At 39.9% G+C, this 16,115-nt stretch overlaps 1 protein-coding gene across 1 annotated transcript in view; it reads right to left on the bottom strand.

The window, feature by feature from the left end:
• The window catches only part of LOC103805168 (X-linked interleukin-1 receptor accessory protein-like 2), a gene marked incomplete at its 5' end in the record, with an annotated part of 186,335 nt that extends 171,953 nt beyond the window's left edge, over nt 1-14,382 (bottom strand). Inside the window, one exon of the mRNA XM_009077804.1 lies at nt 14,109-14,382. Within this exon, the coding sequence (XP_009076052.1) occupies nt 14,109-14,382 (274 nt within the window). The remainder of the gene's footprint in view (nt 1-14,108) is intronic.
• Nucleotides 14,383-16,115: the final 1,733 nt, after the last annotated feature.

Raw genomic sequence — 16,115 nt, 5'->3', positions numbered from 1 at the left:
ATAGAGGAATTACTAGAAAATGTAAAAGCTCATTTCTGATTGACTACAAAGACAATGAAGAACCTTATAGAAATTTTGTTGACAAGTGATGTAACCCAGCACAACAGCTCTTTTGAGCTTCCAAGTCTATGAACACAGGAACCTGTTGGCACTTCAAATGTTGGTCAGAATGCACTGTCCCATTTCCTCTCTGTGTCCCACACACTCCTCCTCACCCTTATTCTCTTCTACCCTCAAGAAATTTCACTCCAGTATGAAGTGCTATACGTTTGAGAAGAAGGGTTATGTACTGGATGATAATGCATGTCACACAGGAAGAATTTCTCCCTCAGAAGGAACTGCTGTACAAAATCCCACAGCATGTGATAATGTGGTGGTCAACCTGGGCCAGCTGCCAGCTGCCCACCCAGCTGCTCCATCACTCCCCCTCAGTAAGACAGGGAGGAGAAAAAAAGCTAAAAAGCTCATGGGTCAAGATAAAGACAAGGAGATCGCTCACCAATTACTGTCATGGGCAAAAAAATGATTTTCATTAATTGCAAATTATATTAGGCTTAGTGATGAGAAAGATAACAAAGCTATAACACGTTCCCCTTACACACTTTTTTTCATCCCCTACCTCTCCCTCCCTGAGCAGTGCAGGGGGTGGGGATGGGAGTTGTGGTCTGTCTATAACATCTCCCTGCTGCTTCCTCCTCTACACATGTTCCCCTACTGCAGCATGGACCCTCCATAGCCAGGGCCAGAAAAACAGCTCCCCAGGGTCCCTCCCTGGCCACAGGGCAGTGTGTGCTGGGGCCTGGGGCACCTCTTCCCTCCCCCGCCCAGCCTCGCTGTGCCAGGTGTCACCCTCTCCCCTCTCCCCTGCTGCTCAGAGCATTCTGCTCTCTCCCCATGCCACCTTCCCAGTGGGAATGCTCTCTGGCCAGGGCAGCCCCTTCGCTCTCCTCACTGGGGCCAGCAGCCCTGCAGCCACCACTGGAGCACTGGCACCCAGCACTGGTACACAAGAACACATTTTGGCCTTCAAATTTTGGGAAATGCAATTCCTTAGGACTTCAAACTGCTCTGTCCCCAAAAATCCCTGACAGCTAAATCCAGGGAACAGATTGCTATGCCCAGTTTTTCTTAATATCAGGGCAAAATAAACACAACCAGCTCAGCTCCCACACTGCACAATCATGAAAACAGGATTAAATTCCTTCAGCCTTGCACCTTTAACAGAGATATCAGACACACAATAATCCCTCTGAACTGGTGTTTGCCATGGTGTTACTGTGAAGGATTGGCACCCTGTGCAGGGATGGCTGCAGCTCCAGGTGCCAGCTCTGTCCCTCGCTCCATGCCATGGCACAGTACAGAGAACCAGCAATATAATGAGGTTCTTCAACACCCTGAGCATCATTTTGTCATTTCAATCGATTGCACCACAACCAAAAAAGGCTGGAGTAAACCAGTCATGCTGGGTGGTTACTCCCATCGAAGGGAGCTGTGGAGAGCTCTTGGGGGAGGTATCTTGGCTTTGCCACTGTCTCTTCCATCACAGCTCTGCTGCAAACTGATGTAGCTGAGACAAGAGGGTGCCCTGTACACTTGGAAAGTGATCCATCAGTCACACCCTGACACTAATGATGTTGGCTGCTCACTCCCTCCAACTAGACCCATGACAATGCTTTTAATTAAAAGAAAATCTAACATGCTCCATGACAAATCTTTTCTTATGCAACATTTCTACATTTCACTCTGTCAAGTGATCCTGTAGTTGGGAAGAAAACATAAAAGTCTACAGGGACACTTCATCACAGCTCGAAGCTTCGTGCTAAACAAGTGCTGACAAAATGCTGCAAATGGGTTCTTGTCAAAGGTGTGCCATGAGCAGGTATTGGCAGACAGAGCCATTTGCAAGGCAAATCAACAGGCAATCTTCAGAAACCTCCTGTTTTCAGCATCATTAGCATTACGGATTCAGCAGAACCACAGACTTTGTCCTTCGCACTCCCTCCTCCTCAAAATGCCACCTGTACATTTATGTAATAAAATCAGGGGATATTTTCTCCATCCCTCACCTCGGAGTGGAAAGGCTCACTTTGCACACTGCCACGATGTGCTTCAGTTGAGAGGCTATAATAATGTCTCATCCTCACAAACTGCACAAAGCATATTATTTTACCTGACAGAAAAGTCCTCTGGACTCCAAAAAAATCCCATCATTTGAGGTGGGCTTTTCAGAAATATTTATATGATTTAGGGAACACAAGTCAACTTTCTCTCAAATTGGCTTTTGAAAAGGGTTACCTTTCTTGTAGGAAGTAAACAACATATATTTGAAAGTTTCAATGCTTTCTAATACAGCACTGAAAATCCACAAAATATGGGTACAACCACTCAGTATAACCAATAGCAATTAATCAGTAATGATTATTTAACTTTCCTGAATGACTACAAGTATTACTGAGTGCAAGTAAGGTCACATGTGCTCAGTAATACTGATTTGGGTTAATCAAGAATAATGACTTTGAATAGTTGTCCATTACTTGGTGTTTTTTAATAGTGCTGTATTTTCTCCTAACAATCTTGCATTATTTAGATTGTATTTTGAACAGCGCTGGAGGCTACTTCTATTTAAAATGCTTCCTGGAACCACGACCTAAAAATGTAGTATTCTTTTCATTAGTTACAATTAGAATTGAGTAGAATTGAGAAAAATAAGTGCCTGGTGAGTACTATCACTTTTGTTCACACTCCATGACCAAGACAATAAATCTATTCAGGTTCATGATGAAGAAAGCCCTCACCAAGCCAACAGCAATAGACTTGAAAGCTTTATGAATGCTTCTCCACCAGCCACTTACGTTAGTTTTACCGCTGGTAATTCAGAAAAGGGCGCCAGTGACTGAAGCAGCAGCCTTCCTGTAATCTAGCCAGCTCAAAGCAACAGTTATATTTCAGTCATGTGCAAAAGGAAATAGTTTGATCAGCCTCACTGCTGTTCTTAATTTTGAAGTGGAAGTCTGAGAGCTGAAGTTTGTTAAAGTCGTGAGCTGTTCCACCCTGTGCTAGGCAAGCTGTTCCCCAGGCCCTTACAGATTTCATTGTTCAGTGCTCTGAGCAGGTGACCTTTTCTTGTCTTCCCTCCCCTATGGGGTCCGGGGCAAAAAGAGGCTCTCTTGAAGGTGACAGCTTCAGGGAGAACTCAGGAAGGGGATCACAAAGGGGATGAATACAGCATCGTTTTTAGCACCTGCTAAACAGAAAGGAATATGATGGCACTGGCCAACGCAAGTCACTGCCGGGAGCTCACCTATGCAGTTCTCTCAGGAAGCCCATAAAACTGCTGTGCTGGGAAGCATCCAGTTCTTTCTTTTCAACTGTTTTCAGGACACCTGTGTCCACAAGGGCTCTCCTTCAGGAGTGGCAGTTAAGTTGCTTATGGTAAGGGTTTTTTTTGTAAAGGTGTAAAGGAGACTAACTAGCATAAATCCCACGTTTTCAGTTCTCATCTTTTAAGAGCTAAACAGATGGCCTATGAATTATAAAAAGGAGGATCCACTTTTGTTTTCAGTACATAGTCATGGAGCATGGTGAGGGAGGTCAGTGCTCCCAGCAGTCTCTGGCTGCCACGAAAGGTTGTATGCTCATATTTAATGAGGAAAGCTGGACACAAGAACAACAACAGATCCCAGCAGCAAAGCTGGTAACCTGAGTTTTGCTGTCAGAATCAGTGGCCAAAAAGAATAAAAAGGAAGTATCTTCCAGGTGGATGAGGAAGATGCTGGATGGTTTCCAGTGGTGATCTTAATATGGTGAGGTCAGGTAAAACGAATTTTATCTACGTAGAGAATATTGGAATCCAAATGAATCTGTCAGGCTGCAGACATTTTCCACACACATTTCCACAAAGGAAATAAACCCATGAGTCTGAAAGTGGGTCTTTTGATAATTTGCCTTTTCTGAAAGTATTCCAAGCCATTCATTTTCCATGGGAGTCAATTTCCAAAAAGAAAGAATCATTCCATGGTACAAAGAAAAAAAAAAGTCTTATATTGTCACACTGAAACTAAGATCTGTAATTCTCTATTTCAAGGGACTAGTTACAAATTGGGTCTACTCTTTCGACTGGAAATAGGAAGAAGGTTTAGTTTTGCCAGAGTTCACAGAGCAGTTTCCTTTGTTCTGGTGGCAAGGCATCTGGAATCCCCAGGCCACCTGGAACAGGCTCTGAACCACAAACTGAAGCCAGCTTCAAATCCAACAGAAAACCACAGGGAAAACCAAGGGAGTTAAACAGGTCTCAAAACAAAAGCAAGCAAAATTGTGAGTTTGGCTTGACTTCGAAGCAAAGACAAGAGGGAAAAAGTGAGGACATAAAGAAATGGATAAGAAGGATAAGAAATTGATAAGGCAGTTCATCAGCCCTAAGGCTAAATTCAAACTACAGGAAATATTCACAACTTTGGGAAAACGTTTTTTGGCATTTGTGTTTGTGCTGTGGGAGGGTGATTTCTTAAAAGAGTCAAGTGAAACCATTTTGTCTCTAGTATGAGCAGAATCTACACACACAGCCCCATTTATTGATTTTCTTATGAAGAGGAAGGAGGCAGAAAAGTGGTTGAATATTTTATATCTACTAGATTGAAAAAAAACCCGCCTAATTTTGAATTGCATATTTGTACAGGAGGATTCAAGGTGGGGGATTTTCTTCCCTTGCAGGTTAATTTTTCATTGCATTGGGTTTCTTATTACATTCTAAGACTTTGGTGGTAGATCCTAGAGCTGGGAAGTGTATTTATCAAAGCAGTGCTCAGGGAACAGCACAACTCAGGCTTAGATCTCTCCCCATGTACCTGAACACTCTGGCTGTTTTAAAGACAATTTTATTGGTTCACTGACTGCAGGACTGTATAGATCAACCTGTACATTCATCTTTGCTAATTCTGAGGTAGAGCAATAATAGCAATAACTACACTACCAACTGTCTTTGTCCATCTCAAGGTCCACAGCATTAATGCATGACCAGACCCACGACTGGCTGCTCTATAAATGTGCTATCAGCTTTCAGACTTAATTGAGCATTTGATTGTTTTCCTCTCTCTTGATGAGAGTTTTATAAATTTATTCCTGTCCAAATTTTACACTTCGCATAATGGTTACCAAGGTCATGGTTTGGTGATCTGCTTACAGAAAAATGAGTTATTTGTTATCTTTGTTCTTTTGAGATCACACAAATGTAACATCTTTCTTAAAAACAAATGGATTACTACTTACTCTTCCAAGGTTTCATTCAAGTGCTAACTTATTTCTCAGTGACTACCACAGCTACATGTTTGGGGTCATTGTCTGGAAAAGAACAATTTTCTGCCTATGGTGTAAATGACTGTCAGAGGTTACAAATCGCAGGCCCTTCAAAGTTTTTGGATTTTTAATTCTTGTCAGTTTTTCAAGTGAAAGAACAGCACCTAGAGAGGAACAATTCAACAGATGGCTGGCACGGGGGTAGTTGATCCCTGAACCATAGGCCAAGAAGGTGCAGTGATTCTGTGGTGTGTGTGTGTGGTCCCTGGCCTTGGTACAACTCCAGACACTCCTGTCCTGTATTTTGCTTGCTCATTGCTGTTATAACTGTAATTCCAACTCCTATGCCCAATAAGGAGAAATCCTAATCCTGTGTTGCCTTTCCTTTAGCATCTGACATGTTTTCAAGCAAAAGAAAATAATATAATTGAAGTGTGATCTCAGAAATTGAAGTGATAAAACAATAAAGGAGAGTTTACAAATCCAATGTTCTTGTGTCTACTTCCTTTGAACCTCCAACAGAGACCTGGGCTGTGAATCCAAACAGAGGTATCGTTCAAGACCCCATTCCCTTCAAGCAGAAAAAATATTTGTGCAGAGCTAACCCATCACTCATGAAGAATTCTTATTCTTTCTACACTTCTTTTCTCCTAAGATTCAATCTCTACACAAGACTCACTAAAAACAAGACAATTTGAGCTTGACTAAAACACACTAGATGTCCCAGAGGCCAATGTTTCACAGTGAAGAAAGGCTATACCACCACTATTCAAAAGAAAGAACTTCTGAGCAAAGTCACTGAAAGGTAATTTTAAAAGGCTCACATTAATCACAGCTTGAAAAACAGACATCCAGGGACGTCTCCTCAAGTTAACCATCAACAATATAGCTCTCACCAGAGGCACTTAAAAGGAAGACCTGTACTCCTCACTGTGATGTTAGCCCTGTTTAGAGAATTTTCATGCTTCTTGGATTCTGGGGTGGAGAAGAAAGAATGTTTGGATATGGCAGTTGTGTAGAGCTTCTCACAGTTGGGTCTCTCTCACCAAAGCTTAGATCTAAGTTTAAATTTAAGTTGGACTTCAGCTAACATTCTTACTCAGAGGGAAATGTGACACCAAAATGTCAGGATGTGCCTACTACGGTCTGTAACAGCAAGGTCATGATTTGAAAATCTGGGGCTAATCTCTAGTATCATGTTTCTTAAGCCTCTCTGAGATGTGTGTGACAGTGTAAGTCTTAAGTGACAGCCAGCCTGATTTGTACATGGTTATGGTTCAGGAGGAGCTATTTCTTTTCTGGTTGCCTTCACACACACATGCACTGGTCCTGATGACCTCTGCATCATGACAGAAGTAATTGAAGAGCAAATCACCAGGCAGTCATTCCAACAGGAACTAGTCAGGCTCAAAGAAAAAAAATCTCCTAACATTCAAGCTGAACCACGCAGGACAACAGCATTCCTTGGTTTTGGGGTGTTTTTTTCAAGTCTTCATTAATGTTAGTTATTACATGTTAGAAATGAATGTATGACAATATAATACAGAACACAGAAGCAATGCAGAAGTCAAAGGAACACCAAGTTATCTCAGCATATCACTGCTAAATTCATGAACTATGTGGTCTCTATCAGTTTCAGCACATCCTGTTCCAGAAGAAATCCTGTAATTGGCTGGGTTTGCTCTCAGGGAAAATTTCTTTCCTGCCCTTAAGAATTACAAGTTGCCCTAAAGTTTGCTACTGCAAATGACCAAGCCCTTTTCATTTATTTCCTAATACTTTTCTATTAGAACTCTGGATATTACTGTTAAATTACATTGTCTTACTGAAAAGCCCCATTACAAATGACATAAATCAGAGGCACAGGAATAACTGCTCCCAGGACAGTATTAAGAAATCCCCTTGCAATAATTTTGCATTTGCAATACCCTGTTTCTGAGAGCACTGTGTGCTTTCTCCTTTATTTCTTCCAAATCACACAGCATGTGAATTAGTGTATCTACTCCTCTATGCTTTTTTATATTAGATACCTAGCGCACAAAACAAAAGTTGCATTCAGGACACCCACCAGACTTGTCTGCATTACTAAACCTCACTGATTTTGTTGCCTTGGAGAATAAAACCTGCGGTATACATCCTTCATCGTGCATGTAAGCCCAATTTTGTAGATGCAATGAGGAAAGGCAACTGATTTTGTTGCCTTGGAGAATAAAACCTGTGGAGCACATCCTTCGTCCTGCATATAAGTCCAATTTTGCAGATGCAATGTTGAAAGGCAAGTCCTGCTCTGTTTGTATATGGGCAATTGAGCACATAAACCAGTGAATCAATTATTGTCTCACAGAGTACACAAGGAATGCTATCATGAAGAATCATGAAGTGAATGTCCATTTGCAACAAGAGCTAATTGAGTCCTGCAGCTGAGTCCTCTTGGCTGTGTCTTCCCTTAAGTGGTGGCCAGAAAAGAAGAAATTATCCTCCAGGAACACTTACCAAATATCAGTTTAATTCCCTATGGTTCTGTCACCTTGTACTTTGGGCATGATGGGTTTCCTCAGGAAACCTTCCACTTGTCTGTCCACTGAAATGACAATTAGCCTTGTCTACTGACATGCCATAGTCACAGCTGGCTCAGTGTGGGTTCCAACAGCAGTTGTACCTGGGTGAGCACATTTCTCCTCCACTGTAATTTGGAGAACAAATGGGAAATGATATGTTGGAGAGGGGATGGCTGAGGACAGCTGAACAACATCTCAGCAGCAGGTCTCCTGTATGCAGTTGACTGCATGAGGAAGCAGTCCCTCCACTTCACATCCTTTCTCTCCACTAGGCAAGGTTTGAAGCCCACCAGGGAAGGTACTTTTGCATGAGCAACCAGTGACAGTGAGCTGAAATGACTACTGTCGCAATCTGTAGAGGCTACAAAGTAATGTCAGTAATTTTAAAGGTATCTAAAGCTGGGATTTCATTATTAGGAAAACTGAAGGGTACACAATGTTCTCATTCCTGTACATGTCACTGCAACAGGGAAGTCACTGGATGTTCTCCAACCACAGAGCAACATGGGCATTTCTGCTTGAAGACCTGACTGTTCTGGCATCTTCTTATCAATGGTAAACATTGGCTTCCAGAAAGACAAAGAATGAATAATTGCTGTTTTAAAGCTTTGGAGGAGGAGGATGAGTGAGCAGAAATACACATATCACCAGAGAAAAGAAATATATCTTTGTTTTTGTGCAAATAATAGATAGAACTGATTTCTCTCAATAAAGACAATGTCATCAAAATGATTTGCAGGAGCACCATCAGTTTCTGCACAATTTTAGATAGAAAAGTAGAAGCATTCTGATTCTACTTTCCCCTGCATTTTGATAATGCCAAAACATTTTATCTCAGTAAGTAAAATTTTATTTTATCATGAATCATACTGACTTTATAATGTATCTGCTCTAACACTGAATTCAAGTATTGAATACCATATCTCACTGGGATTTTGTTTATGCAGAATCAGTCACTTTTATTGTGGGAAATGTCACACACTTTTAATGTGTGACATTTAATGCTAGTGTCATGCAGAGACTGGGAAGCCTGGGCCATGCTGAATCCATGCACTTGCTCTAAACATGAGATGTAACTGCTTCTACAGACATGTCTGGGACTGTACAGGAAAGCTGATCATGTACCAGTGTGCAAGTCTGAGATGTAACTATGAGATGTGTAATCCATCAGCTACTTAGATGTGCTCCTCTTGGATATCTGATAATTAGGGATGCTGTCCCACTAGAAAGTATCATTTTTGGATCTTTACAGAGTAAGTACATGGGGGAAAAAAGCATTTGCCGGTGAAGCATATGGAAGAATGTGACCAAACTGGAATTACAACACTGCATCCAAAGGGATTTGAGATACAAAAATCACCTTTGTCATGAGCAGTTGATCACTGCATAAAGCCAAAGCACCTGAAAATTAAACACTCTCTATTGCCACCAACAAAATGAATGCCTGTGTTAAAACACACACTGTAAAAAGCATGAGAGATGGCTGCAGAGAAAGTGACCTTACCCCTACATATATTTACATCATGATTGAGTCCAACATTCCTGTTTGGTCTTTGTTTGGATGCAAAAACAGCTCTTCTTTCCTCTCACTTGAAAATCAGGCTTTCAGCACTAGAAAAGTGGTGCAGCATGTCCTGGGATGATGGGTGCATACTGCAGTCCAGGTTGTAGGCACTTGAAACAAGTCCCTCAGCTCCACCTAAAACCCTCTGAAATGAGAGCACAGAGGTGGTGCCGCAGATGAAGTTTTACTGCAGCACCTCCAGGCTATCTAAATCTGATTTTGATTTGCTGGTCATGCGCTCCACAGACATTCAGAAGCCAAAAGGCTTAAAACCTACTCTCAGTCCATTTTATTACTGCTCAGAAAGTAATATCTCAATATTTCACCAATGGCTTGGCAGAGGCTGATTCTTCTGTGCATGTCCATAGCAATGCTGCTCTCCATTAAGAACTGTGCAGATAAAGACACAGTAAGGGAAAAAGGATACGTGGATTTCCTAACTTGATTTGTCGGCAGTTCTCTGGCATCAGATGCTGCTATTAAAGACCTGCAGGCTTATTGTCTCATAGGCATCCAAGACCCTCACTCCCTTGTTATTCTGCATCCTGTACAAAAATCAAGGCTTAGCTCCATCAGCCAGCCCAGTGGCCACCACCCTCCACCTCCCTCAAGGCCCAGACTTTCTATCCTCCTGATTCACATTATGAGAATCAAGTTCTTTTATTTCACCAACAGTTAATGAACAGCAAATGTGCACTAATGATTATACTCTTTAAATGCTCATACAGCATCTATTCACTACAGTTTCTTTTGGAGCTGGGCCCAGGTAGAAGAAAGGGGTCCAGGAGCAGTCCTTTGCTGAGGGCAAAATTGTGGCTAAACTTTGCAGAGATTTCTTCTCCAGCTCATCTTCTCTTTTTTCGCCAGGTTAAGAAAATATAAGTTGGCCCAGTTCTTGTTCCCTCTTTAAACAACAGGATTTTAACACAGAAAAACAGATGTATTTGTTCCGAGAGCAAAAGCAGCGCATGATCTGTCCTACATACTCAGAACTTTAGGGCCACGTTATGTATTTAGATCTGGTTTAGTTTCCATGTTTGGTTTTGGTGTGCTCATATCTGAGTCCTTCAGTGAAGATTCATCGATTGAGAGTGCTGCTGTGAAAATCCCAGAACATCAAAACTCTGTAACATAAATGCTGACAGCTTTATCTGAAAGCAGCATTGATGGGTGCTGGAAGATTAGTGGCATATTCAGGGCCTGTACTGAAAAGATACCTTCAGAACACAGCATTTCCACACTGGGCAGTAAAGTCATGATACAAATGTGCCAGCATTTACCTGGGAACTGCAATGAAATACATATCTATCCATTAGTTAGGATCCCTTTTGGATTTAATAGCAATATCGCTGATTTGACACAGAAAAGGCACCCAAGAAAAAAGCAGATCCATGAAATTCACATGGATTGGCTTACGCACCTCAACTCTGACTCTTTTAAAAGTCCTTGCAGAACCAAGATCCCTTGATCTGTTACAGCAATGCTTAACACTGGAGAAAAATACCACTCTTCAGTTTGCATCTGAGTGTCAGCTCAATGCCAAAATGTATTGTGAGAAGGGAGAAGTAGGTTTTAAAGCAACAATAATTTCCTTCTATTACACACACACCCCCACACCTGTCTATGGAACAATGTTTAATTGGTTAATAAGGGAGAGGCAATATTTAAATTATGGTATCAGACCCCTTCAGCCTGGAGAAGCAATCTCTTTCATTACAGCTGTTCTAACACTCCTTCATTTTATTCAGTATTATGGGGTTCTTTCACAAAACAGACATTATGATTATTGAAATGACAATCCTGTATAAGAAAGAATTCACTGACACATTTATTTTTTACCCATCATCTAATCATTGTCATATCAGCCTATCCTTCACCTGCTCATATCCACCATTTTCAAACAGTTTCTGAAAAATTCCTTCCAATTCCCTCAGTGATAGTCATGCCTTGATCCCACAAGCACCTGTGAGCAACCAGAAAATGCAGCTTCTTGAAAAACAGGGTGGTGCTTTTTTTTTAGAATTGTGAAGAACCATTTCAATAAATAAGAAATTCAGTGAAAAGTGCAGTTGACATTTTCCACATCGTTTTCTGTCACATTGTTTTGACTGGGAAAAAAAGTAACAAGTTGGGGGAGAGTGAATTAGCAAACTCTCACTATTGCTGGTGACATAATTTATGTATAACTTGCTGAAAACCCTCAGTGTTCAATTCCTTTCTATCAGAGAAGATCTTCCCAGCTCGAGACTGTCCTTGCTTTCAAGCCATAAACTTCTTCTAGGACAAGGACCCCTTGTCCCCACTAGGCCTTGCCACCACATCCAACATCTCACCTCCTTGTGTCCCTTTTGCAGAGACACACATGAGTAACAGATAGAACAGTTCTAAGGCAAGAGCCTTGAAGTGGTGGAACTCAGCACAGCCTGAGCACTGGGACAGTACAGGGAATTGCACCAGGGCTTCACACATCCTTGGTGAGTAGATAGAAAGGCATCAATTTAGAATTGAAATGCTTCTGATTTTCTCTTAGGGAACCTTCCTGAAAACTTCTTTGTGGAGAAAAACTTCCAAAGTTTTAAATTTATCTTGAATCAAATGCATTTTCCTTCCCAATTTGTTTCATTCAGCTACCAAACCAAAAGAGTCATCTATGCATGGAACCCTAAACTCAGTGTTGCACACTGATGGACACAGTCACCTCTTCATTTCCACTGCATCGGGTTTTATCTACCAGTCTCTGTTCAGTCAGTCTACAAAAGATGGCATTGTAACAGCAATTGTTAATGCTTCTAGAAAATAAAATCATATTCTAAAATTACTGCTCTCATTTGTGACCTCTTAATTTTCATAAAGCAGGTGATACTGGTTAATGACTAAAACGCAAACATCTGCTTATCCTCCTCAAAAAAAAATGGATTAATAAAGCTGAAATTACACAGTTAATGGTGTGGATAGTCTCCCACAATAGTGTGATCACATTTCAGAACATTACATTCAGCTCAATTTTAATGAAATTAAAATCAATTACTATTGCTATTGCCTCAGCTATTTTAAACCACCTATGGTTTCCTGAACAATAACAACAAGGACACATTACTACATATTTGGAAGAAAAAAACCTGATTCAGTAAAGGAAGAAATACATTCTTTTATCTGTAACCACTACACATAATAATACTCTGCACTCTGACATAAATCTGAAAAAGGAAAAATATCTGTAATTATATGAGAAAGTTCTAGTCAAGGCAGAGAAACTGCCTAACTGACAAGGAGGATCTTGTTGCTGTGTAATGCCTTCCAAGAAGCATGTCATATAATTTTTAACTGAAAACGAGGAGAAGCCATGAACTATTCAAGAACTTGCCCATTTTTTACCGAAACTACTTTGTCATGTAAATGAGCAGAGTTTTGAGATTTCCCGGAAAAAAATGTATGTCCCAGAATTTGATCCAAGATCAATTCTTCTTTGTTCACAAAGGATTTGCATTAAAATTTTTCAGAGCATTAAACTAGTAACTTGATTATCACAACAGTGACTTCTTATGAAAAAAGTACAGCTCCCTTGAAGCATGTAAATCACCATCTTCCTGTAACATTTTGAAATCATGGAGTTCACATTACACTCAACCTGTGACCGAGCAGCTAATAAAGGAATAACTAACTCCAAAGGCTGCAGCACAGACTTAACGGTGAGTCTGGCAGATGCATGCGATAATTAAACTGGACATTGGTGCCCAGTACAAACCAACATGCCCCACAGCACAATCTTTGATTTCAGTAATGTTCCTCAGGATCAAAATGGCCTGAGGCAGCTGAGACAAGGCAGCAAGACTCAGCAGAGATGGAGAGAGAGCAATTCCAGGGTTCTCAACAGTGCCATTATTTCGCTGCAATGTTTGATATCAAATTCATCAAACATGTCTCATTTCAGTGTGGAACAGCAGACAAGGATGAAGCAAACTTCATTCTCTGAAACAGAATAGTTCAAAACCAAATCATATAAAGTATCTATCAACTCCCTTTAATTCAAAACTGGATCATTTGAGGAATATTTATTCATTCATTCTTAAAGAGTCCTCCTTTTTTATCTGCTCATTTTAAGCATAGAGCTGACATCAACATCCACATGATGGAAATCACGAGCTCCAGCACATGTTTAATTTAAGGCTCATCCAACAGTTCCAAAATACTTCTGAGACATGCATTTCGGTGCCTTACCAAATGAGGTCTGCTTAAATTTATGACAAAACATAACTGTATATTAAAATAAACATTTCTTCAAAACCAGACAGAACTGTAACTCCCCATGGCCTAACCCTGTCCGAATAATTCAAACTGTAACTCTCGAATAACTCAGAGGATTTGAAACAGAACACTACATTACCAAAATACTTCATGATTTAAGAAGCATCAAGTAGTGAAGGTTTATGGCAAATTGAGAATTTGCAAATGTTGGACTTAGAAAAAAAGAAGTAATTAAGTGAAAGCACATTAATTCTAGCTATTGGATGAGGTAACTATAATTACTAGGGAAACTAATTTTTAGACAAAGCATTATGTGGCATATATAATTATGAGAATAAAAAATGAATATGTATTAACTGGATTAATATCTCAATCCTGGTAGCTAAAATTAACATTTTTAAACCAAGACAATCTATACATTCTTAGTTAGACTTTAACACAATACCCACCTTAGAACACATGTGTAGAAACCACTGTCTTGCAACTCAACTGAGTGAAACCATATGGAATCTTCATCCTTGCTCATCCTAACTTCGGAAAATATAATGGGTTCTTCTAAATCTCCTTTGTTTTTGTACCACATAAGCCTAAGACCTGTGCTTTGGGCCATGCTATAATTAGTTCTGATATAGCTGTAGAAAAGGGCACATTTCACTCGGACTGGTTCACCTGCCAAAGCCATGTATGTCTTGAGATCCACTGACCAGTCAATGCAACCATCAACTGAAAGCAAAACAATAATAAAGAAGTATTAGACAGAGATATATTTTTCAAGACAGTGAAAGGCAGCTTGTCAAACACAATGCAATATAATAGAAGAACCTTTATTTTACCGCAGTGTGAGAAAAGTAAAGCAGCAATTGGCAATTAAAGGGTTTCATACATCTAAAAAGATAAAATAGTAACATGCAACTGTGAATGTGCAGGCAACAAATAGAGCACACTGAGCCTGCTCAATTCCACTTCTTTAGAATACTGTTACTTTCGTCACCAAACACTAATTCTTTATTAAATAAACCAAATGCTTTCACCTTAACTACTTGCCCCTGTCAACCAGTTTTGAATTCTTTAATTCCTTGCTGGAGGAAAATGTCCATTGCACCTGATGCCAATCTTATTACTTAAAACTTTTCCATCCACCTCTGCTAATTAAGTTACGCAAAAAAACCCAAATAACAGATGTGACCTTTATCATTTTCTTTTCAAGGCAGCTCCACATAGCTTTTTCTTTTTCCTACAGCCTACTCAGACTGTAGAGATATGTATTATACACAACAGGATACAATTACAACATGCTGCCTATGCAATCAAGCTTAATACAGGAGTTGTACAAATATGAAAAGATATATTTTGATGTTCTTTTCAGCAAAACCTTTTGAAACAGTTTTCTTGATACTTCACTTTTAAAATTAACATATGTCAGCCAGTTTAACAGAAGATTACATCTCTCTACAATTTTTTCTCCCATTATTATTATCTTAGTTACAATACAACCCTAGAACATGCATAGGTATCAACATGTAACTCCCCCCTAACATAGCAGAGACCTTTTAATTCACTCTTTTTCACTGTTGGAAAAACTGTAAGCTTGAAAGTCAACCAAGAATATAACTAAAGAAAAGGACTGTGAAAGCAGAACATTAATAAGCAAACACATTACCTAAAATTAATAGACTTGAATAAATACGTGGTTTTAGAATTAATTGATCATTTAATGCAGCTACCTCAAATTCAACCAAGTAACACTCAAGTTGTCTCTTCTGCATTTACAGTATCAATTTTCAGAGTCTAAATGTTGGATATTCTCATACACTCTTCATTACATATACACCTTCAATAGTGTTCACTCATCAACTGATTTTTTTAATTTACTTCCTAAACAAATAGAGTGAGATAAATTTATAGACATGGTGGATTACAGGTCTAGGACTACAGGAATACACAGGTCTGGTCCTTTTTTTAGTGGCTTTTACAGCCTTTAAATTATGTCTACCATCTTTTCAGACTTCTCTTGAATTGTTCAAAACTAACCATGATAAATGGAAGGTTTTAATTTTCCCATTGCAGCAAATCAGCTTTAATTCTACTGTGATCACATGAGCCATGCACCTGAATCCTATTTTAAACCTATTGACACTGATCACTTTTCATACTTTCCTGATATATAAACTCCTACATAGCATCTTGATGTAAAACAAACTTGACTTGTAAAAGAAACTAACGTAAGCTCATGAGGGAAGGGAAGCCAATACTCAAAACTATGTTTTTAATATACTTACCATTGTGAGGGTATTGACAGGTGAAGGGAGATCATACAACACCTTTACCCCCAGGGTGCTACCTGCTCCTGTCCCCCACCCCACAGACAGGTGCAAACACAGCAGCTGTTTGAGCCAGCTGACTTCTTTCTTCATCAAAAAAGCCCCAAACCAACCTCTTCACCTCAAGTCATGTAC

Source organism: Acanthisitta chloris, unplaced genomic scaffold, assembly GCF_000695815.1.
Source record: "Acanthisitta chloris isolate BGI_N310 unplaced genomic scaffold, ASM69581v1 scaffold1797, whole genome shotgun sequence".
In the NCBI taxonomy this organism is placed as follows: domain Eukaryota; kingdom Metazoa; phylum Chordata; class Aves; order Passeriformes; family Acanthisittidae; genus Acanthisitta; species Acanthisitta chloris.
The sequence above is the reverse complement of the archived record's forward strand: the minus strand, read 5'-3'. Positions and strand labels throughout refer to the sequence as shown.